This window comes from Ruditapes philippinarum, unplaced genomic scaffold (assembly GCF_026571515.1).
Source record: "Ruditapes philippinarum isolate M1 unplaced genomic scaffold, ASM2657151v2 ctg4271_1_1_1_1, whole genome shotgun sequence".
Lineage (NCBI taxonomy): Eukaryota > Metazoa > Mollusca > Bivalvia > Venerida > Veneridae > Ruditapes > Ruditapes philippinarum.
Window position 1 is genome coordinate 36,439 of NW_026857021.1, and position 24,636 is coordinate 61,074.

Below are 24,636 nucleotides of genomic sequence, written 5' to 3' on the forward strand. Positions count from 1 at the left end.
AAAATTCTTGTTTAGGAGTAATGTATGACTGCAGGCTGGATATTTTTGGGAGTTTTGTTTATGTAGTGTGGTGCACACAAAGTAGGGCCGTCAAAATCTGATTTTGACTTACTTGTCTGTTTTTATGTGAAGCATTTTTTAACCTCTCCGTATGATATTTACATAGTTAATTCTTGAAAATCTTCACTTGTCCGTACAGGCTGTGGGACAACCTGGGCAATACAGACAATTGATTTTGCTGGCCCTGTAAAGTGGCAGTGTTTTCCAGCTTATTTCTTGTTCAGTACTAAGGGAAATAACTATCGCTGTACTTGCTATGTATTTCATACAATGTATCTTACAGTAAATGCCTCGACTAGAAACTTTGCCAAATTACGTACATTTTGTGCTGTAAAAAAATATATTACAGTGAATATAACATTGAGATGTCATATCCTGTTTCAGACAATATGATGTCACCTGTTCAAGTATATATTGGCAACTGGCCAAACGCAGCAGATGAGGTAACTATAAATAGTAACAATGCATTGTTTGTATATTTTATATAAATAGTAACATTTTCCTGTTTATAATGTCTAAAAATAGTAACACTGTGTAGTTTATACATGTATGTTTATAAATAGTAACATTTTCCTATCTATGTCTAAATATAGTAACAGTTTGTAGATTATATTTTATAAATAGTAACATTGTGTTGTTTGTTATGGTCTATAAATAGTAACAGTGTGATGTTTTGAATGTTTTATGAATAATGTGAAGTAGTTTATATGTTCTATTAAAACATTCTCTAATGTGAAATGAAAAAATGCCTTGATGCAAACATTTTAACATTATTATAACCTTTTCAGAATGATCTGAAGGCATTGTTGAGCCCTTATGACTGTATTGGGTGCAGAATTCTCCAGTCAAAAGATTCCAGTATGAAGAAGTAAGTATAAAATAAATATACATGTTTTAGTTTAAGATACTCTCAAATGGTTAAATTACATTAAGCTGCTAGGTGTCCGTCTGTCCTGGTGTATGTCAGAAATATTGTGTTTTAAGGTATAGATCAACCTTTAATTCATGGCCAGGTGCTGAGCTTGGTAGGGAGAGCATCTCATTCATAATCCAAATCCAAGGATAGTTAGTTGAATCCAGGGGCAAGGCCAAACTTCTCTTTGATCTTGGACTTTGATTCTCAATTCTAATGGTCATTTGTCTCTCACCACAGATTCAGAAATCATGATGGATAAGTAGTCTGTCACATGTGGAAAATTTGGTAATTACTAGTTAGTTATCCAGGATTAATCACTGGTTAGTTATCCAGGATTAATTAATGAATAGTTATCCAGGATTAATTAATGATTAGTTATCAAGGATTAATTACTGGTCAGCTATCCAGGATTAATTACTAGTTAGTTATCCAGGATTAATTAATGGTTAGTTATCCAGGATTAATTACTGGTCAGCTATCCAGCATTAATTACTAGTTAGTTATCCAGGATTAATTAATGGTTAGTTATCCAGGATTAATTACTGGTTAGTTATCCAGGATTAATTACTGGTCAGTGATCCAGCATTAATTACTAGTTAGTTATCCAGGATTAATTAATGGTCAGTTATCCAGGATGAATTACTGTTAAGTTATCCAGGATTAATTAATGATTAGTTATCCAGGATTAATTAATGATTAGTTATCCAGGATTAATTACTGGTCAGCTATCCAGGATTAATTAATGATTAGTCATCCAGGATTAATTAATGATTAGTTATCCAGGATTAATTACTGGTCAGCTATCCAGCATTAATCACTAGTTAGTTATCCAGGATTAATTACTAGTCAGGAAACCTAGTTAGGTAAACTGACTGCTGAGTTACAACCAAAATGCTATAAATCAGCTCAAAATTCCATTTAAACACTTGTAATAATTCCTTGTTGTTTTTGGAAATAATTATATAACGAGTATCGGTGTCTTATTTCAGGTTTGCCTTTGTTGATTTGCATAACGAGAGAGATGCTCAAAAAGTGGTGAGTGACCTTAACAACACAGTTTTCAAAGGACGAGATCTGAAATGTAGGCCTGGGTATAAGAAAGGTATGCTTGATATTTTAACTTATTACATACCCGTGCCGCTATGTATATTTGAACGCACTGATGGAACATGTTCACATTGTAACAATAACGTTATTAAGTCTGCCATTTCCACTGAATGGACTTCTGCGATCATTGTCCCGTCGTGAGTCACAATAGCAAATATCACATGAAACTTATTTTCAAAAAAAAGCCAGAAGGGATGTAAAACGAACTAAAAAAAACAAATGTTGAAAATATAAAAACAATGATTTTTTTTCCAGAAATGCTTGTTATTCAAAACAGACCTTTTTGTATTTATAAATTATTGACAATGTACTTGATGTTGCAGGTGACAAAACACAGAGTAATAATGATGACACTCACAGTCCAGGGAAACAACCAGAACAATTTTCTGGTGGCAAGACATCAAACAGAAACCACCATTCACCCAAGGTGAATAATTCACCGAAACTAAACATGAGTATGCCACTTTTGGAGACACCCGCTTCTCCCTATAGTACAATGCCTCCGCTAGAAAGTGTACCTGATGAGATGCCGCCACTTGAACCAGTGTACTCACCGGCTATACCGGGAGGACCAGGCAGGTCGAAACATACCGACATGCCAGTGCTGGAGGAAATCTCAGCAATAAAACAGGCAACTAGTGGTGAGATCGGGGGCAGATCTTACATTCCTGTACAACTTAATGTAGGGAATTTCCCATATGGAACTAATGAGGTATGTTTTATGAATATTTGTACAAGGTTTTTTTCAGATTCAGCATTATTGATATAGATTCTAAATAAATACAGTAATGTGTGTAAAATGTGAACACAAGTAGATATTATTAAAGAGGAAAGTGGTAAACATAAGCAGATTTTATATACATTGTAAAGGGCCTGGTAGTTAATGCATTTTTTTGACAAACAAATAATGCATAAGGGGACAAGTTGTGAACGGAAGAAGATTTTGTGTAATCAGCCTATTGGCTAAAGCAAACATATAACATGTAAGGGGCCAAGTGCGTAAAACAAGCAGGTATTATGGTAAGTGGTCAAGTGTTCAACACAACCAGATATGATAAGTGGTCAAGTGTTTAACACAACCAGATATGATAAGTGGTCAAGTGTTTAACACAACCAGATATGATAAGTGGTCAAGTGTTTAACACAACCAGATATGATAAGTGATCAAGTGTTTAACACAACCAGATATGATAAGTGGTCAACACAGCCACCTTGTGAAAGCAAGTTATATGTAAGCGGTCGAGTAGTTAACACAGGTATGTAATATGTAAGGGCCAAGTGATAAACACAAGCAAATATTATCTTATTATATTTGTACAATACATATTTTCAATCTATATTATTTTATAGATAATTATTTTAAATTTTTTTTATATAGTATGAGTTGATGGAGATACTAGGAATGTTTGGGGCACAGAAAATCACAATAATGAACAATGATATATCAACAAGGAGGTAAGATTGTAACATATCTTCTATAACTTATAAGGATGGCAAATTTTGTAACAGAAATATGCAAAAGCTTATGGAAAACCAACCTGTATAGGATTCAATATCTTGACCACCAGCTTACGTAGGCTGTCTCTTTTTAGCTCACCTGTCACAAAGTGACAGGGTGAGCTTTTGTGATCGCTTTTCGTCCGTCCGTCCGTCCGTCCGTCGTCCGTCCGTCGTCCGTCCGTAAACTTTTGCTTTAAATGACATCTCCTCATAAACCACTGAGCCAATTTCATCCAAACTTCACAGGAATGTTCCTTTGGTGGTCACCTTTAAAAATTGGTCAAAGAATTTAATTCCATACAGAACTCTGGTTGCCATGGCAACCGAAAGAAAAATCTTTAAATATTTTCTTTTAAACAACCCTAAGAGCTAGAGCTTAGATATTTGGCATGAAACATCTTCTAATGAGTGTCTACCAAGTTTGTTCAAATAAAAGCCCTGGGGTCAAAATTGGCCCCGCCCCAGGGGGTCATAGATTTTCCCTATATGCATATAGTAAAAACTTAAAAAAATCTTCTTTTAAAGAACCCAAAGAGCTAGAGCTAAGATATTTGGCATGAAACATCTTCTAGTGAGTGTCTACCAGATTTGTTCAAATAAAAGCCCTGGGGTCAAAATTGGCCCCGCCCCGGGGGGTCATTGATTTTCCCTATATGCATATAGTAAAAACTTAAAAAATCTTCTTTTAAAGAACTGTAAGAGCTAGAGCTTAGATATTTGGCATGAAACATCTTCTAGTGAATGTCTACCAAGTTTGTTCAAATAAAAGCCCTTGGGTCAAAATTGGCCCCCGCCCCAGGGGGTCATTGATTTTCCCTAATATATGCATATAGTAAAAACTTAAAAAAATCTTCTTTTAAAGAACCCAAAGAGCTAGAGCTAAGATATTTGGCATGAAACATCTTCTAGTGAGTGTCTACCAAGTTTGTTCAAATAAAAAGCCCTTGGGTCAAAATTGGCCCGCCCCGGGGGGTCATTGATTTTCCCTATATGCATATAGTAAAAACTTAAAAAATCTTCTTTTAAAGAACTGTAAGAGCTAGAGCTTAGATATTTGGCATGAAACATCTTCTAGTGAATGTCTACCAAGTTTGTTCAAATAAAAACCTGGGGTCAAAATTGGCCCCGCCCAGGGGGTCATTGATTTTCCCTATATGCATATAGTAAAAACTTAAAAAATCTTCTTTTAAAGAACCAAAGAGCTAGAGCTAAGATATTTTGGCATGAAACATCTTCTAGTGAGTGTCTACCAAGTTTGTTCAAATAAAAGCCCTGGGGTCAAAATTGGCCCCGCCCCGGGGGGTCATTGATTTTCCCTATATGCATATAGTAAAAACTTAAAAAATCTTCTTTTAAAGAACTGTAAGAGCTAGAGCTTAGATATTTGGCATGAAACATCTTCTAGTGAATGTCTACCAAGTTTGTTCAAATAAAAATCCTGGGGTCAAAATTGGCCCCGCCCCAGGGGGTCATTGATTTTCCCTATATGCATATAGTAAAAACTTAAAAAATCTTCTTTTAAAGAACCTTAAGAGCTAGAGCTTAGATATTTGGCATGAAACATCTTCTAGTGAATGTCTATCAAGTTTGTTGAAATAAAAGCCCTTGGGTGAAAATTGGCCCCGCCCCAGGGGGTCATTGATTTTCCCTATATGCATATAGTAAAAACTTAAAAAATCTTCTTTTAAAGAACCCAAAGAGCTAGAGCTAAGATATTTAGCATCAAACATGTTCTAATGGGTGTCTACCAAGTATGTTCAAATAAAAGCCCTGGGGTCAAAACTGGCCCGCCCCGGGGGTCATTGATTTTCCTTATATGTGTATAGCAAAAACTTAAAAATCTTCTTTGAAAAAACCCAAATAGCTACAGTTAAGATATTAAGCATAAAACATCTTTAAGTAAATATCTACAAAGTTTGTTCAAATAAAAGCCCGGGGGTCAAAACTGGCCCTGCCCCAGGGGTGTCATTGTTTTTAACTATATGTGTATATAAGTAAAAACTTAAAAAATCTTCTTTTAAAAAACCCAAAGAGCTAGAACTTAGATGTTTAGCATGAAACATCTTCTTATGGGTATCTACCAAGTTTGTTGAAATAAACAAATAAAAGCCCTTGGGTAAAAATTGGCCGGGGGGGGGGGGCTATATACAGGTGAGCGACCTCAGGGCCATCATGGCCCTCTTGTTACTTTTCCTTACATTTATTCACGTATGTCCTACTTTTCCAAAAAAAAAAAAGGCCCATCATTCTAGAATGCCATTTGTTAAGTATAAAACGGGAAAATTTGAAGTCTTGGTATGTTTATAGTTGATATCATGTTTTAAGTAGCTGCTTGGACCCTGCAAAATAACATTGTTGGGTGTTTTATAGTGCTTAAAATACAAAATGTGGAGTTTCTGGGGTCTTAGTCCCAGGGCCTTGGCCTGAATCCATTAAGAGCCAAGGTATATTCTAGATAATTATTTCCTCCTATTGCCCATCACCCAATCACACTGCTGCAGATTATTTTTCAACATTAATATAATATTAAGATAGTTTCTGATATGGAGACCTACAGACTGTTTCATAGAAGTTTTTCTTGTGTGATTAAAGTGAACATATACTTCTACAGCAGATTCACTGTAACACCAAAATAAAACAGCACACAATAGCCTAAAGCTTTGTGGTCTCATATGTGGCCAATCTTTGGCATGTGTACAAATATAGAAAACAATAGTCTTAAAGTAGCATGCCTCCAGATATATGCTGATTATCATGAAAATTTTGAAAATGTAGATAAAAGAGAATTATTGTTCATCTGGGGCTTTGCAGCTTTAAGACTGTTGACTTAAAGCAGTGATTCCCTGACACAATGGTCAGAAGTTTGGTTATAGTCATCAGGTGAGGTATGCAATCATGTTTAACATTACTCGGATAATGATATCTTATTGAATAGGTAAAATGATATATTATTGAATAGCTAAAATGATATATTATTGAATAGGTAAAATCATATATTATTGAATAGGTAAAATGTATATCATTGAATAGGTAAAATCATATACAGTGTAACTTCCGAAAACCGAACACCCATGGGACTTGTCAAAAAGTTCGGATTTCAGAGGTTTCCGGAATTCAGAGGTTTATGATAATGTGGACAAGACTAAGCCACTTAATGTCACTAAATGTCAAGGAAGATGTGGCCATTACTGTAATATCATATATAATAGTCTTTTAATCAAGATAAAGATGTGCATGAAAAGAATACATTTTTATCTTACCTGCAAATGCTTTTGAATTTCTATCAGTTTGTAGAAATGTTGTTAATTGCATAAACTTACATATCGTCCGATGCTAGTTAATTAATTATTACATAAAATGCGGTACCCCATAAAATGCAATAAAATCCCTAAAGACGTTTGATGCATACATTGTCCAATTTATTGTCATTTAATCCGCTAATAAACACTTCAAATTAACTGACCGACGTAAATTACTTTGATTAACGGCATCACTTCAAACATACCATTTCACAGTTTGTGATTTTAACGCGTGTCAAATTACACGATCACCGCTAATTAGTAAACAATCGATAGGGAGATTAAATCTTCCTGCAGGGTAAATATTCTCGATTTACAATGTATTTCACACCATTGGATATTTCCGGTTTTTGGAGGTAAAATTGCATTGATTTGACTCTAATTTCACGAAAATATCGTCCAGAATTCAGAATTTAGAAGTTCCGGAATTCAGAAGTATTATATTAATAGAAAATAGAAGGGAAAAAATCGGGACCGAAAAAATTGTTCGGTTTTTAGAAGTTTCCGGATTTCAGAAGTTCCGGAATTCGGAAGTTACACTGTATTATTGAGTAGGTAAAAATATTTCCATTGCTCATGTCATGTACTATTTTGTATGGTCTATTTTTAGCACATATGCCTTTGCTGACTTCTGTAACGTAGAACATGCGATGGTCGCCATGGAGAACTTGGACCAGAGTGTGTTCAAAGGGAGAAAACTTGTGGTGACGTTGAGCAACCCTGGCGCCATAACCCAGACACAAAATGTTGGTCATGCTCCAAACATGTCGTACTCAGCTTTTGGTAATTATTTATAAATTAAATGGGGGCGTCTGTAGCTTAGCTGTTTAAATTGGTCCCTTTTGATAACATCCCCACGTAATTTTGTATTGCTGCAAGGGTGTCAGGTGGTCTTACTCAAGTTATTTTTGTATGCCCTTAGTCAGTGATCGCATCTGTCTGTTAACTGACAAAACAGTGGGATGTGGTATAACCCATTGACACATTTCTAGTTCTGCCTGAAGTACTATTTAAAATGGCATGAAACTGTATTCTGGAACTGTTGCCAGAGGCCAAAGGTCGAGTGCAACATTTCCAATTATAACCTAATGCCTTCTATATATACTATAGTTCCAACAGTTCCAAATGTCATCCCTGATATCGAGGGACAACAGTTTACTGTTCTACAAACACCCATGACATAACTGTTTTATTAACAAACTATAATATATATTACTGCAACATACTAATAACATTTTTACAACTGAATCCTACACATGCTTGATTTTCTTAAAATCACAAGTACTGTACATTGAGCTGAGCGACGTTTGATTTCCAAATAGTACTGGACTGATTTCCAAATAGTACTGGACTGATTTCCAAATAGTTCCAAACTGATTTCCAAATAGTACCGGACTGATTTCCAAATAGTACCGAACTGATTTCCAAATAGTACCGGACTGATTTCCAAATAGTTCCAAACTGATTTCCAAATAGTACCGGACTGATTTCCAAATAGTACCGAACTGATTTCCAAATAGTACCGGACTGATTTCCAAATAGTACCGGACTGATTACCAAATAGCACGGGATGGCATTAAGGGAAATACTCTATGAGAGGGGTGAAATTGTGAGAGATGTTGACCGTTCTACAGTTCATTTCTTCACTGTGCATGCACAGGATTTCAGTGGTTTAATGGAACAGATGTAAATAAGCAATTAGTATATTTTTAGAAGGCATTAGGTATTAAAAAATAAAAATGCTTGAAGGATTAGTTTTCTGTATATTTGTTCATTTTCAACTTGTAGAAAGCCCTGACTGTTTCGTAACTGCTGATGGTAAAACATGTATTTCTCTTTTGTTCATTAATTTGCTTGTTGGGCCACTTCTTTTTATGCCCCCGCCATGTAATGGCCGGGGCATATAGTGTTACCCTGTTCCGTCATTCCGTCCTTCCGTCATTCCGTCCTTCCGTCATTCCGTCATTCTGTCATTCCGTCATCATCAGTTTCCGTTCATTATCTTAGTAACGGTTGCACATATTCAACTCAAATTTGACATATGGATATGTCATGAGAAAATACAGGTCAAGTTCGAATTTGGTCATGGTTCGATGATTTTTGGCAGAGTTATGCCCCTTTTACTTTGAAAATAATATGAAATTTTCAGTTTCCGTTCATTATCTCCCCAACCGTACAACACATTCAACTCAAATTTGACACATGGATATGTCATGAAACAATACAGGTCAAGTTCCAATTTGGTCATGGTTCGATGATTTTTGGTAGAGTTATGCCCCTTTTACTTTGAAAATAATATGAAATTTTCAGTTTCCATTCATTATCTCCCCAACGGTACAAAATATTCAACTCAAATTTGACATATTGATATTTCATGAGAAAATACAGGTCAAGTTCGAATTTGGTCATGGTTCGATGATTTTTGGCAGAGTTATGCCCCTTTTACTTTGAAAATAATATGAAATTTTGAGTTTCCGTTCATTATCTCCACAACAGTACAACACATTCAACTCAAATTTGACATATGGATATGTCATGAGAAAATACAGGTCAAGTTTGAATTTTGTCATGGTTCGATGATTTTTTGGCAGAGTAATGCCCCTTTTACTTAAAAATAATATGAAATTTTCAGTTTCCGTTCATTATCTCCCAACGGTACAACATTTTCAACTCAAATTTGACATATGGATATGTCATGAGAAAATAACAGGTTAAGTTTGAATTTGGTCATGGTTCGATGATTTTTGGCAGAGTTATGCTCCTTTTACTTTGAAAATAATATGAAATTTTCAGTTTCTGTTTATTATATCCTCAACAGTACAACACATTCAACTCAAATTTGACATATGGATATGTTTTTAGAATGCCCAGGCCCAGTTCTAATTTGTTCATTGTTCAATGATTTTTGGCAGAGTAATGCCCCTTTCACTTTGAAATTAATATGAAATTTACAGTTTCTGTTCATTATCTACCCAACAGTGTTACATATTCAACTCAAATTTGACATATGAATATGTCAAAGGAATGGGCAGGTCAAGTTGGAATTTGGTCATGGTTCGATGATTTTTTTGGCAGAGTTATGTCCCTTTCACTGAAAATAATATAGATACATCTTAGGAATAAGCAGTTTAAGTTTGAATTTGGTCGTGGTTCAATGATTTTCGACAAACTTATCTTTCTTGAATATTGGAAAAATTTTGAACTTTCAGTTTCAGCACTCATACTTTTGTGGAAATATATGTAGCCATTATTTTGGCTACAAATATGAAATATGCTATTTTCGAAAGGTTAAGACTGAATAATTTCAGTGCCTTGAACATTGTATGGAAATGGTTTGTATTAACATTGAAAAGTTTTAAGGGCTTTGAACTTAAAATGAAAACAATAATTTGTGCAAACAAATTTGGAACTAAATATTATAACATCATGAAATTTTGGCTGCATGCGGGGGCATCCGTGGCATGATGACACATTTCTAGTTTTTTTCTTGGTTTACAAAATTTTTTTTCAAAAATGTCCACTGGGTGGTCGGAAAAAAAAAAAAAAAAAAAACCTCAAAAAGGTCCATCGGGTATATTGTAACAAAAAAAATCTTGTATGGTGCACATAAAACACTATTTTGTCAAAAAAAGTGTCATTCTTCTATTGACATAAACAAAAACAGTAATTTAAACATCTTTTTATTGTTGTTTTTCCTTAGTATAGCTTTCATGTTTGTTATAAAGCAGCACTTCTCCAGGTTTATACTGATCGGATGTGTGTCCGAACCGGTCCCGACTGAGCATTTCGACGAAAAGAAAAATACAATTTAACAATATACTAGCAAATATATCGTAAATCAAACCATTAAAGATCTTCTCGATGAGGGATACGGCTTATAGCCGTGCAGATGTCCTCATCAACGGCAGCCTTTAAAAAAGCCCGTCTGGTTGGCAAATCTTTAATTCCAACAAAATCAACTTGGAAATAAACAGTGCCGCTCTAGTCCAATATATTAGACGTTACAGGCTTGTTATAGTTTATGTCGGTCAAGCCTGACGTCTAATATAATAGGTATTGCTCAAAAACGCATAGCATCATATAAAATTCAAAAAATGTCTTTTGTCTTGCCTTTCAAGTTTTATTCAAAAGCTTATCTTTTTTCTTTCAATTTCATGCTCAATCATACACAAAAAACTCTCAAACACTGTACTTATCAATTTAAAATAAAATATAAACATCAATCTATTTTTGTCTATCAGCCATACTGGTTAAGCAAGGTGCTTTACAGATTGATTCCAAATTTTTGAACGGAAAAATATATTCGAACACACTGATGGTGCATGGGCAATTATTTCGTTAAAAAAATATTCCGTTAGATTGTTCTGACTCAGTTAAACGCTTGCATTTGAATTAGCCAATCAGATTTCGCGCACCTTATGGTCGCCATTTGTTTATCGGCTGTAAAAAGAATTTAAATACGTGAGAGGATTTAATCATGATTTTTCGGATGTGACAGTTTAATTATTTTGACAAAAGGTTACTATTTTTTAGTTTTGTTCATAAATAGGTCAAAACTTACGTAAATACACGCTGTCTTCATTGTTTTTCGTTCCGCCCGATTTTCTGGCGGAACATGCTATGGGTTTTTGAGCAATTTCGATATGACGTTGCTTTGCCCAGAAGCAAAAATATCTCAAAGCCACGTCATATTTATAGGACTAGTGCCGCTCAAGGGCGCCGCCATTGTTGTTTTACCATGAACTGTGGTAGTTATCCGAGGTAGTCCGAATGTTGTGTTATATAGATTCGTACTCAAAAATATTCGAATTTTCGTACTTATCGCGCTTATCGGATAATTTTTTTTGCATCGGGGGAAAAAAAAGTGGAAATTTCAGTTTTATTTTTTTTCCAATTTACAAATATTTCGGGTCGCCGGTTTTGTAAACCAAGAAATATAAAAGAAGTGGCCTTGATTGATTAAGTTTGTTTTTTATTAAATTCATTTGTTGATTCATTTGTTTATTTGTTCTGTTTTATATTATGTTTGTTTATTCATTCATTCTTTTGTTGATTCAAAACATATTCATTCTTTTGTTGATTCAAAATTTATTCATTCTTTTGTCGATTCAAAATGTATTCATTCTTTTGTTGATTCAAAATTTATTCATTCTTTTGTTGATTCAAAATGTATTCATTCTTTTGTTGAATCAAAATTTATTCATTCTTTTGTTGATTCAAAATTTATTCATTCTTTTGTTGATTCAAAATGTATTCATTCTTTTGTTGATTCAAAATTTATTCATTCTTTTGTTGATTCAAAATTTATTCATTCTTTTGTTGATTCAAGATTTAAGTTTCATTTATTCATTTATTAGTTGGAACATTCATTCCTTTTTTTGTAGATTATTTATTTTGATCATTTATTCATTCATTTGTTTGATCATTTATATTCTTTTGATTAATTTATTCACTCTTGTTTAACAAAATTTAAAATTCTCCTATAAAATGAATAGTTATTTTGTTGTAAAATTTAACCCATTCATTTATTAAAATGTTTATACTTCTATCATTTATAGTTTACAAGTTTCTTTATACATTCTCTTTTGTTTGTGTTAGCAGTCGTACATTGATTGTCTCCACATGTAAACCTGGGGCTTCCATGGCCTAATGGTTAAGGTTGTTGACTTTAACTCATTGGTCCCCTCACTACTATGAGTTTGAATCCCTTCCTTGACCTTGGATTCTATGCAGAACTAGCAAAGGGAAGGATGGTGGTTCTACTAAAGGGCAGGCTTGTGCCTGAAATAATATGTGAAGGGGCTACAGGTCTTGCCCTACCATTAAAGCTGAAAATAATGCATAAAGGTGCACTTCAAAGCTGGAAAATCACCATATGACCATTACAGTCTTGGTTTGACTTAAAACTCAACAAAAAAGGAATAAATGACGTAAATTTGGTTAATTTGTCAAAGAGAATCATACATGTATAAGGTTTTTATGCCCCCGCCATGTAATGGCCGGGGCATATAGTGTTACCCTGTTCCGTCCTTCCGTCCTTCCGTCATTCCGTCCTTCCGTCATTCCGTCATTCTGTCATTCCGTCATCATCAGTTTCCGTTCATTATCTTAGTAACGGTTGCACATATTCAACTCAAATTTGACATATGGATATGTCATGAGAAAATACAGGTCAAGTTCGAATTTGGTCATGGTTCGATGATTTTTGGCAGAGTTATGCCCCTTTTACTTTGAAAATAATATGAAATTTTCAGTTTCCGTTCATTATCTCCCCAACGGTACAACACATTCAACTCAAATTTGACATATGGATATGTCATCAGAAAATACAGGTCAAGTTCGAATTTGGTCATGGTTCGATGATTTTTGGCAGAGTTATGCCCCTTTTACTTTGAAAATAATATGAAATTTTCAGTTTCCGTTCATTATCTCCCCAACGGTACAACACATTCAACTCAAATTTGATATATGGATATGTCATGAGAAAATACAGGTCAAATTTGAATTTGGTCATGGTTTGATGATTTTTGGCAGAGTTATGCCCCTTTTACTTTGAAAATAATATGAAATTTTCAGTTTCCGTTCATTATCTCCCCAACGGTACAACACATTCAACTCAAACTTGACATATGGATATGTCATGAGAAAATACAGGTCAAGTTTGAATTTGGTCATGGTTCGATGATTTTTGGCAGAGTTATGCCCCTTTTACTTTGAAAATAATATGAAATTTTCAGTTTCCGTTCATTATCTCCCAAACGGTACAACATATTCAACTCAAATTTGACAGATGAATATGTCAAGAGAAAATACAGGTTAAGTTTGAATTTGGTCATGGTTTGATGATTTTTGGCAGAGTTATGCTCCTTTTACTTTGAAAATAATATGAAATTTTCAGTTTCTGTTTATTATCTCCCCAACAGTACAACACATTCAACTCAAATTTGACATATGGATATGTTTTTGGAATGCCCAGGCCCAGTTCGAATTTGTTCATTGTTCAATGATTTTTGGCAGAGTAATGCCCCTTTCACTTTGAAATTAATATGAAATTTACAGTTTCTGTTCATTATCTACCCAACAGTGTTACATATTCAACATAAATTTGACATATGGATATGTCAAAGGAATGGGCAGGTCAAGTTGGAATTTGGTCATGGTTCGATGATTTTTTTGGCAGAGTTATGTCCCTTTCACTTTGAAAATAATATAGATACATCTTAGGAATAAGCAGTTTAAGTTTGAATTTGGTCGTGGTTCAATGATTTTGGACAAACTTATCTTTCTTGAATATTGGAATAATTTTGAACTTTAAGTTTCAGCACTCATACTTTTGTGGAAATGTATGTAGCCATTATTTTGGCTACAAATATGAAATATGCTATTTTCAAAAGGTTGAGACTGAATAATTTCAGTGCCTTGAACATTGTATGGAAATGGTTTGTGTTAACATTGAAAAGTTTTAAGGGCTTTGAACTTAAAATGAAAACAATAATTTGTGCAAACAAATTTGGAACTAAATATTATAACATCTGAAATTTTGGCTGCATGCGGGGGCATCCGTGGCATGATGACACATTTCTAGTTATTATCTTCATTTTATGTTACCTTTATTTTACTATATTTTAGATATGTCACAGATGTCGCAGGTATCACCTGTTTCTTCTACCATGAATTCGGAGACAGGATACCCGAGATCACAGCAACAAAACAGAGGTAGCTCCAACATGCAGCGACTGACAACTACGTTACAGGACTACACGAAAATAGCTACAAAGTTACGTGCAGAAGAGCAGTTTCAGAGTGTCCGCGACATGCAGCTGACCGTGATGGTAACGCATGTAGAAAATGAGAAGATTTTCTGGGCTCAGATCCTGCAAGATGTAAGCAAAAAGAACTAGGATTTTGTTTCTTATTAATTTCTAATTAAAGCTGCATGCCTCCAGTTGAGCCAAATTATTTCAAGAAAATCAAACATGAGAAAAGTGTACTAAGATTTTAAGAAAGATAAAACAGATTCGAGATTCAAGAAACGATTATTATATTGTGTGTGATCATCGACTGATATAGCAGAATTTGTAACCATATTTTTAATGGGTTACTTATGCAATAAGAGCAATAAGAGCAGTTTTTGCGAAATTTATGTTGACATCCTTAAGGTATTTCCATGGATTGTAAAAGCCATTTGGTGTGAATTACTTTATTTGTTAACTTCACAAAATTTTTACAATTAAATTCATTTTCAAAGTTTTGATGAAAATGTGCATGAATCTAGAGGCGTGCTGCTTTAATAATTTCATTTATTTAGGCTTCCAGGAGACTCTAGACATGTATGTTCATGGGGTCATTATTATTTACTCAACAATATAAACTTCACAATGAAAGTATGGATATTGAACTTCGTAAGATCAGCTCACCACTATGATATCAATAAAACCCTTATAACAGTATTATTTGTAATTTCTGGGGATTGATTTTACAAGATCATAAAAAAAGATGTATTTTAGAAGTTTCAAATGATTATTAGGGCTAATTTTGGGCCATTACACTTCATGGATAATCATTATTTTCCCTGTGTTTTTGTAGAAAATTTCTCTCTTATAACTATATTATAAAATGAGATAATCTCCCTTTATTTACTGTCATTAATAAAATATAATAAGTTTGTATATGTTGATAACTTTGCGAGACTGCATCATTGAAAGGTGAGAGTGATTCAAATATGCTGATTATTAATTTCAGGCCCTTGTTAGTGATTGACACTTCCCATTATTTGAGTTTAAAGCTACATTTATATCAATGAAATACATTGAATGAAATTTATAAAACCGGAATGTAAAGTTGTTTCCATATTCTCTGTTTCAAGTAGAGTTTCAACTGTTTAGAAAGGTTTTGTCTTATCATTGCTGCCAATTTATGGAAGTTTTGTCTTTCATTAATGTCAATGGAGATTTTGTATGTAATTACTGACAATTAATGGAGATTTTGTCTATGATTACAGTCAATTAATGGAGTATTTGTATATGATTACAGTCAATTAATGGAGTATTTGTATATGATTACAGTCAATTAATGGAGATTTTGTCTATGATTACAGTCAATTAATGGAGTATTTGTATATGATTACAGTCAATTAATGGAGTATTTGTATATGATTACAGTCAATTAATGGAGTATTTGTATGTAATTACAGTCAATTAATGGAGATTTTTGTCTATGATTACAGTCAATTAATGGAGTATTTGTATATGATTACAGTCAATTAATGGAGTATTAGTATATAATTACAGTCAATGGAGTGTTATATAATTACAGTCAATTATTGGAGAATTTGTATATGATTACAGTCAATTAACGGAGATAATCAAGATTTACAACATTTAGAAACCCTGGCAAGCCAGTTACAGATTGAACCCAAAACTACAACTACAGCTGGATTGGGAAGATGTGTTGCTAAGTTTGAGAACGAATGGTTCAGGTAAATACATTATAATGCACATATGTCAGTTGTTACTAAATTCCCTCACTCCCCAGGTAATAGTGGGGACTTTGAAGAGAGAAACTCATTTGTGTTCTAGACGAGTGTACATTTGTACTTTAAAGCATAGTGTACATTTGTATTTTATAAAGCATAGTGTACATTTGTATTTTATAAAGCATAGTGTACATTTGTATTTTATAAAGCATAGTGTACATTTCTTTTGTAGAGGATGGTGTACCTTTGAAACAATGAAGAACGGAGAGGCGTTAGGGGATCTTATTTTCATAGACTACGGTAACAGGATTATGGCAAAAAAGACAGAATTGTTCAGAGCCAATCCTGCCTTCTGGACTCTACCCCCAATGGCTAAACCTTTCAAACTTGTTGGTAATTATGTTTTAAAATGATAAGTGAAATAAGTACTTATAAATGGTTTGTAAACTTCATATAGAATTTTGTAAGAATGTTTTCGTTTTTCTCTTGAAGATTTAGGGAATTGTTGTTTTCTGTCTGTCAGTTACTAGTAATTGAATATAGGGGTAGGACTCCTGATAAGGAGGTTGTGGGTTTATAATACATGTATCTGTAGGTATTATTGTGTAGTAAACTGATATGTGTAAACTATAGGTATAGTTTACTGTATATGTAATTTACTATATGTGTGGTTTACTATGTGTGGATAACTACATGTTTAGTTTGCTATATGTGTTGTTAATTGCATGTGTTGTAGATAATATGTATTAACTAAATGTGTAGTAATCTACATCTGTAGTGAACTAAATTCTATGTGTGGAATAATTGTGTTGTTAATTGTAGGTATTGTGTAGTTATATATATCGCAAGTGATATGTGTAGTTATTATTGTGAAAAGAACTATATAAGTGAAGTTTTAAGTAACTTCCATAAATTTCTGAACATAATTTCATTCTTCATTTTCTCTTCTACATACACAGAAAATAGGATTCCCTAACCTAGATGTGTCAAACAATGTTTCATTTATTTTAAAAGTGGTCTTCAGTCTTTATATTCTGTTGGAAAAATAGTTCTCTGTTGTTTCCAACTAAGTATTTCATTAATTTTATCTTAGAAAAGTGCATCAAATCACTGTTAAGCCGGATAAGCCTTTTTCAAACCATCGTCATGAGAGCTATTTATAGAAATAGATGATCGGGAAACAAATCGTCCGCTTTACTAATTTAGATTTAAAGAGTGGACCGGTAGATAAGAGGTATCAAGGGGTTTCCTTATTGTATATGTATTTTATCATCGGCACTTCTCATCTTAATTCTTTAGGTTTGACAATTATATGAAATATTTTTCTAAAAATAACCTAATTAACCTTAAGAAACGCTGAAGATCTCTTTAAAGAGAAATATAATATGTTGATGTGATTTTATTATTCAGACTCCAAGCCAGATTTACAGAATTGTTTAAATAAGATTGCTAAACTTCAGGTGATTGAGGCGGGTACTACTAAAACAGTAAGTTCATAGAGCTATACTACAAGAATAATTAGTTCAATTGAAATGTCACTTGATGATTAAATAGTTAATAGAATGATCATTTTTTAGCTGATACTTAAAAAGATTTCTTTTTTTTTATCAATGTACAGTATTTGATTTAAATTCATGTTGTATTTTCTTGTTGTTTTTTCAGAATTCAGTGATTACAGTGAGACCACTTCAATGGTTTTAGTGATTTTACAGTCAAACTGTCCAGGAATGGGAAAAGATTCTCTGTGTTTATTGTTCCTAGTTTGGCAAAGGAAAAGTTTCTCTTTTTTATTGCTCCTAATTAAGGAATGATAAAGTTTCCTGTTTTTATACCCCATTTGCTTAGAAAAGGAAAAGTTTTCTTTTTTTATTGCACATATTTAAAGCAATGGAAAAGTTTCCTGTTTTAAATGCCCATTTGCTTAGAAAATGAAGTTTTCTGTTTTTATTGCACATTTTAAGCAATGGAAAAGCTTTTTTTGTTTTTATTGCTTTTATTTCCTTCTTTAGAACTGGAAAAGTTCTATGTATACACAATTTTATTACTTTTTAGCTCACCTGTCACAAAGTGACAGGATGAGCTTTTGTGACCGCTTTTTTGTCCGCGTCCGTCCGTCTGTTGTCCGTCTGTAAACTTTTACTTTAAACAACATCTCCTCATAAAACGCTGAGCCAATTTCATCCAAACTTCACAGGAATGTTCCTTTAGTGGTCACCTTTAAAAATTGTTCAAAGAATTTAATTCCATGCAGAACTCTGGTTGCCATGGCAACCAAAAGAAAAAACTTCAAATATCTTCTTTAAAAAATCCAAAGAGCTAGAGCTTAGATATTTGGCATGAAACATCTTCTAGTGAGTGTCTACCAAGTTTGTTCAAATAAAATCCCTGGGGTCAAAATTGGCCCCGCCCCAGGGGGTCATTGATTTTCCCTATATGCATATAGTAAAACCTTAAAAAATCTTCTCTAAAAGAACCCAAAGACCTATAGCTAAGATATTTAGCATGTAACATCCTCTAATGGGTGTCTACCAAGCTTGTTTAAATAAAAGCCCTGGGGTCAAAATTGGCCCCACCCCAGGGGGTCATTGATTTTCCCTATATGCATATAGTAAAAACTTAAAAATCTTCTTTTAAAGAACCCAAAGAGCTAGAGCTAAGATATTTAGCATGAAACATGTTCTAATGGATGTCTACCAAGTTTGTTCAAATAAGAGCCCTGGGGTCAAAATTGGCCCCACCCCGGGGGTCATTGATTATCCTTATATGTGTATAGCAAAAAATTTTAAAATCTTCTTGTAAAGAACCCAAAGACCTAGAGCTAAGATATTAAGCATGAAACATCCTCTAAAAGGTGTCTACCAAGTTTTAAAAAAGAAAAGCCCTTGGGTCAAAATTTGCCCTGCCCCAGGGGGTCATTAATTTTCCCTATATGCATATAGTAAAAACTTAAAATCTTCTTTTAAAGAATCCAAAGACCAAGAGCTAAGATATTTAGCATGAAACATCCTCTAATAGGTGTCTACCCAGTTTGTTAAAAAAAAAGCCCTGGGGTCAAAATTGGCCCCGCCCCGGGGGGTCATTGATTTCCCCTTTATGCATATAGTAAAAACTTAAAAAAATCTTCTTTTAAAGAACCCAAAGACCTAAACTAAGATATTTAGCATGAAATATCCTCTAATTGTTGTCTACCAAGTTTGCTCAAATAAAAGCCCTGGGGTCAAAATTGGCCCTGCCCCAGGTGGTCATTGATTTTCCCTATATGCATATAGTTAAAACTTAAAGAATTTTTTTTTAAAGAACCCAAAGAGCTAGAGCTAAGATATTTAGCATGAAACATGTTCTAATGGATGTCTACCAAGTTTGTTCAAATAAGAGCCCTGGGGTCAAAATTGGCCCTGCCCCAGGTGGTCATTGATTTTCCCTATATGCATATAGTTAGAACTTAAAGAATTTTCTTTTAAAGAACCCAAAGAGCTAGAGCTAAGATATTTAGCATGAAACATGTTCTAATGGATGTCTACCAAGTTTGTTCAAATAAGAGCCCTGGGGTCAAATTGGTCCTGACCGGGGGTCATTGATTTTTCTTATATGTGTATTGCAAAAACTTAAAAAAAATCTTCTTTGAAAAAAAAAAAAAAAAAGGCTAGAGTTTAGATACTAAGCTTGAAACATTTTCTAGTGAGTGTCTACCAAGTTTGTTGTAATAAAAGCCCTGGGGTCAAAATTGGCCCCACTCCCGGGGTCATTCATTTTCCTTATATGTGTATAACAAAAACTTAAAAAATTTTCTTTGAAAAAACTCAAATAGCTAGATATTAAGCACGCAGCATCTTCCAGTGAGTGTCTTGAAAGTTTGTTCAAATAAAAGCCCTTGGGTCAAAATTGGCCCCGCCCTGGTGACATTGATTTTTCTTATATGTGTACAGCAAAAACTTAAAAATCTTCTTTGAAAAAAATACGGAATAGCTAGAGTTTAGATATTAAGCATGAAACATTTTCTAGTAAGTGTCTACAAAGATTGTTCAAATAAAAGCCCTTGGGTCAAAATTGGCCCTGCCCCAGGTGTGTCATTGTTTTTAACTATATGTGTAAAGAAAAAACTTGACCAGCTAGTCCTTAGATGTTTAGCATGAAACACCTTAGATGTTTAGCATGAAACAACTTCTAATTGGTGTCTTCCAAGTTTGTTAAAATAAAAGCCCTGGGGTTAAAACTGGCCCGGCTCCGGGGACCTTTAAAAAGGTGAGCGACTTCAGGGCCTTCATGGCCCTCTTGTTTTTTTTTGCCAACTTTGCTGGAAATAATTCCATCTCATTGATTTGTTTAAGTCTTTTTCAGCTCACCATAACTAAAGGGTCATGGTGAGTTATTTTGTATAGGTGGGATACTCCAATGTTAACAAATAACCATCCCTTTACAGAATCATTATTTTAAAGTGAACTATATATGCAGTTTAAGAGTAACTTTCATAAATGCCTGGCCAGAATTTACTCAAGTTTACTTTGTAGCAATTATATGGTCTTCAAACTGCATTTATATACTCATCTTGTACCAATTGAACCTTTAAATAGACTTTGAAAAAAGTGAAGTAACAAAGATTCTTTAAACATGTATGGATTGTGGTTTAACTAAGTGTTAAACATCCCTACAGCATCCTAACATGGTCATATTAATTAATTATTGTAATATAAATTTGATTTGCATCTTGTTCAGGGATGGCCAGAACTTTATAGAAATACCGGGAAAAAATTATCTTTTCTTGTCAACAAATGAATGGATCATTTCTAAACTATGTTTTTGTAGCATTGTTGGATGGTCCTCTATCAGGTTTCTAAAATAAATATGGTAACCCATGTAAATTTTATTTGCCAAAATTTTTAATGTCAAAAATGGAAATGCTCAATTAAATATTATTTTACCCTATCAATACTTTAATGCATGGAACATTATGAAAGTTAGTAATTGGTGTCATAAAATAGACTAGCGATTCTAGAGACTTTTCAAGTTGAATAAAGAAAGCCCTTGTGACAGACATTGCAAGTCTTTATTCTGGTGAGAAATGTGATTGTTTTGGCTCTTTGCCAAGAAAGGTTGTGCTGATATTTCTATTTATCTTATTTTTTGCATCTTTCCAAAAAAAAAATGTTTACATGTCCCAAAATTTGATGCGCAGATAAATTTAGTGCCAAAACTTTTCTGTACAATAAATTTCACCAAGTGTGAAATTTTCCTCTTCGTACATTTTAAGCTGCTTTCCACAGATGAATAAATAAACATTTTAAAAAATCATACTTTAAAAAATACGTTACTACATGTAGTTTAACAAATCCTTATGATAGTTTGTATGTTTAATACAAAATGTGACGGAACTGATTTTGTTGGTACCACATTTCTAATTGGTTACTTATTGAGTAGTACCTATTTCTTCATTTTTTGACAAATTGTATGAAAATACTAGGGATAGTTTGTACCATAGGCTAGTTTTAGTAGCTATATATTTTATAAATTTTCAATAATACATTTACATTAAAGTTTGAGGTGTGATGCTTCAGAACTGTGTATATCTATATTGATATTTAACACAATGAATAGACTTATTAATATTTTTTCAAGAAGTTTCTTTACCTGATATTTAGCACTAATATCGGGTGTCTTTTTTTTCTTGCAGTTTGTTTTTTGACTGCACAATGTCCGTTGTAACTTGTATGAATTTTTCCTTTCGTCCTTGATGTTGAATAATTAGTCTTTGATTTAATTACTAGTCTTTGATATAATTATTTACTTAAAGATCTGAGCATAATCTTCATTTATTATATATATATTTTTAAATCAATATAGTTAAGATATAACAAATGTAAATACTGTTTGTATTATTGTAGAAAAGGTAGAACTTTTCAAGCTCTTCATTAGGATGGCTTATATTTTGATATTTAGTTTAAAAGATATGTTGTTGTCGTTTCTTTATCACTATTATTTTTGTATCTTTTCCTTAGTAATTTGATAATTTCACTGTGAAATGTATAGGATGTATTTAGTAAATATATATTTTTTGTTCAATGGAAAGAAGTAATTTTTCCCGAAGCAGGGACATGAAATTATGTTAAAATGTGTCTAGTTTTGAAACAAAAAATAATTTTCTTTTGCAGGAATTATTATCTTTTTTGCCTTGGGAAGAAACTTGCCCATGTTATGTGTAGTTTTGTCGATTTATCCTAAAAAAAATCTAGTAAATTTTGCACAACATTTCACCGCGTATGGTGAAAGATTTCCACAAAGTCTTTTTATGATCACTGAATGTCCGTCATTTTATCTTTTGTGCAACATCCATAATTGTTTTAATATCCATTTCCATACTATGGAACACGCCAAGGATATTCCCTTCTTAAAACGAAGCCAGACCAAAAGCTGGCAGAATTTTTCTTGTCTTTTCCACATTTTTGTCTAGTAAAATTAAATTTTTAAAGTGAAATTGTTAAAAATGAAAATTGTCTGTGAAAGCATTAGGCTTGGAGCAAAATTTTTTACTATGTTGCAGTGTTGATATAACTATTACTAAATTGGTTCAAGTATTTCCCTTTGGGGTTAAGCTTGGCAATTATCATGGGGTCATTTTATATCCCGACATAGGAAAAATTTTAGCAATCTATCTTAATCACATATCACATGCCTCTTTTGTGATGCCTGTCTGTGTGAAAACAATATTGAAATGCAGTGCATATATATTGACATGACATCAGTTGCATTCTACAAACATTGTGTAAAGTTGTGCAAAATGCTAGCACCTTGGTACAAGCTTATCAGTACAAAAACTATATTGGGCTACTTAATTAATAAAATATTATATTTTGTAGCTTCATTATTACATTTTTGAGCTAATATTTTATGCAACCAAGGCTTGTCTGATACAATATTATTAAATTCATCTTGTTCAGTAAATTCAATATTGAACTTACACATATTTAATATCCTCTAATTCCAAATAAAGCCTTCATTTATTGACCTATATTTGAAATATTTTAGAAATATTTAGTATCTTGATGGACCTATGTGTTTGGACTGGGTTTTACAAGTCACTTGAATGAAGTACTTGTTCCAGGAGTCTAAAAATAACTTAAGTGCTTTTCAACATAGAGTTATTCTAATTCCTGCTGACTATAAACAATGAAAAAGTCTACTTGGGTGAGTGAAAATGAGTTGTGTCCCTTGCCAACAGTTTTTTTCCTACCTTCAAGAGTTGCTTCTCTTGTCCATATTTCCTCCATTTGTAAATAAAAGTTGTTTCCCTTGTCCACAAGAGTTACTTCTCTTGTCTCTATTTGTTCCATTTTTATATAAGAGTTATTTCCCTTGTCCAAAAACATTTCTTAAACTAGTATTCTTTTCATACACTTTCATAAAAAAACTTATTTATAGGACATTAGGTTAGTCATATTCTTTTCTTTTGATGACTTAAATGTCAGAGTCAATTTACATTTTGATACTTTGGTTGTAGTGCTTAATTCAATTTTGATAATTTTACTGCTGTGAAATATATTTTCATTATTTCACTATTTTGTATTTTCACTACAGTGTATTATGCTTCGATAATTTCACTATTGTGAAATATATTTTCATTAATTCACGACTTGATATTTGCACTACAGTGAATTATATTTAGATAATTTCACTACTGAATAATCTTTTCATTATTTCATTGTTTAAATGCATTTAATAGCATTTATGGTACAGTTCATTAGCACTGCATTTTCAAAGTTAGCAAATATCTTCCTTGTTACATAATTTTTCAACAAAAAAACAAAAAAAACAACACATGTTATTATTTCAGTAACTCATAAAGAAAGAGAGCTGTTTAACATGACAGCTCGAGTTATATTTCATTTGAAAATATCAGCTGTTACATTGGCATGGTGTGAAAAACTACATCATGTGTGTACACTTGATGAAGGATTTATTACGTTAACATTGAAATAAATATATAGATATAATTTTATTATATTTATGAAGTGATCTTAGAGGTATATTGAGGTGATGAGAGTTACAACCCCTGCTTATGATTTTCAAAATAAGTTTTCATGTATTTGTTAAAGCCTATGGCGTTACATATTTGTTTTACAACACAAATACAATACAATAATTCAACTGATTTTAATATTTGTTAAAAATTATTTAAGACCTGAAAATTTACGGTACATAAAGATTAAAAAATAAGTTTCTTCACCATTGGTTTTAATTCAAATACAAAAAAAAATCACTTGGTTAAAGAAGATGAAGAAAAAAAG

At 32.9% G+C, this 24,636-nt stretch overlaps 1 protein-coding gene across 1 annotated transcript in view; it reads left to right on the forward strand.

Moving 5' to 3' along the window:
- Window positions 1-24,164, forward strand: part of LOC132748485 (uncharacterized) — a 30,943-nt gene extending 6,779 nt beyond the window's left edge. Inside the window, exons 6-16 of the mRNA XM_060738116.1 lie at window positions 445-503; window positions 849-928; window positions 1,966-2,078; window positions 2,407-2,795; window positions 3,462-3,538; window positions 7,493-7,665; window positions 14,512-14,765; window positions 16,230-16,360; window positions 16,590-16,750; window positions 17,768-17,844; window positions 18,020-24,164. Of these exons, the coding sequence (XP_060594099.1) occupies window positions 445-503; window positions 849-928; window positions 1,966-2,078; window positions 2,407-2,795; window positions 3,462-3,538; window positions 7,493-7,665; window positions 14,512-14,765; window positions 16,230-16,360; window positions 16,590-16,750; window positions 17,768-17,844; window positions 18,020-18,058 (1,553 nt within the window). The 3' untranslated portion in view covers window positions 18,059-24,164. The remainder of the gene's footprint in view (window positions 1-444; window positions 504-848; window positions 929-1,965; window positions 2,079-2,406; window positions 2,796-3,461; window positions 3,539-7,492; window positions 7,666-14,511; window positions 14,766-16,229; window positions 16,361-16,589; window positions 16,751-17,767; window positions 17,845-18,019) is intronic.
- Window positions 24,165-24,636: the final 472 nt, after the last annotated feature.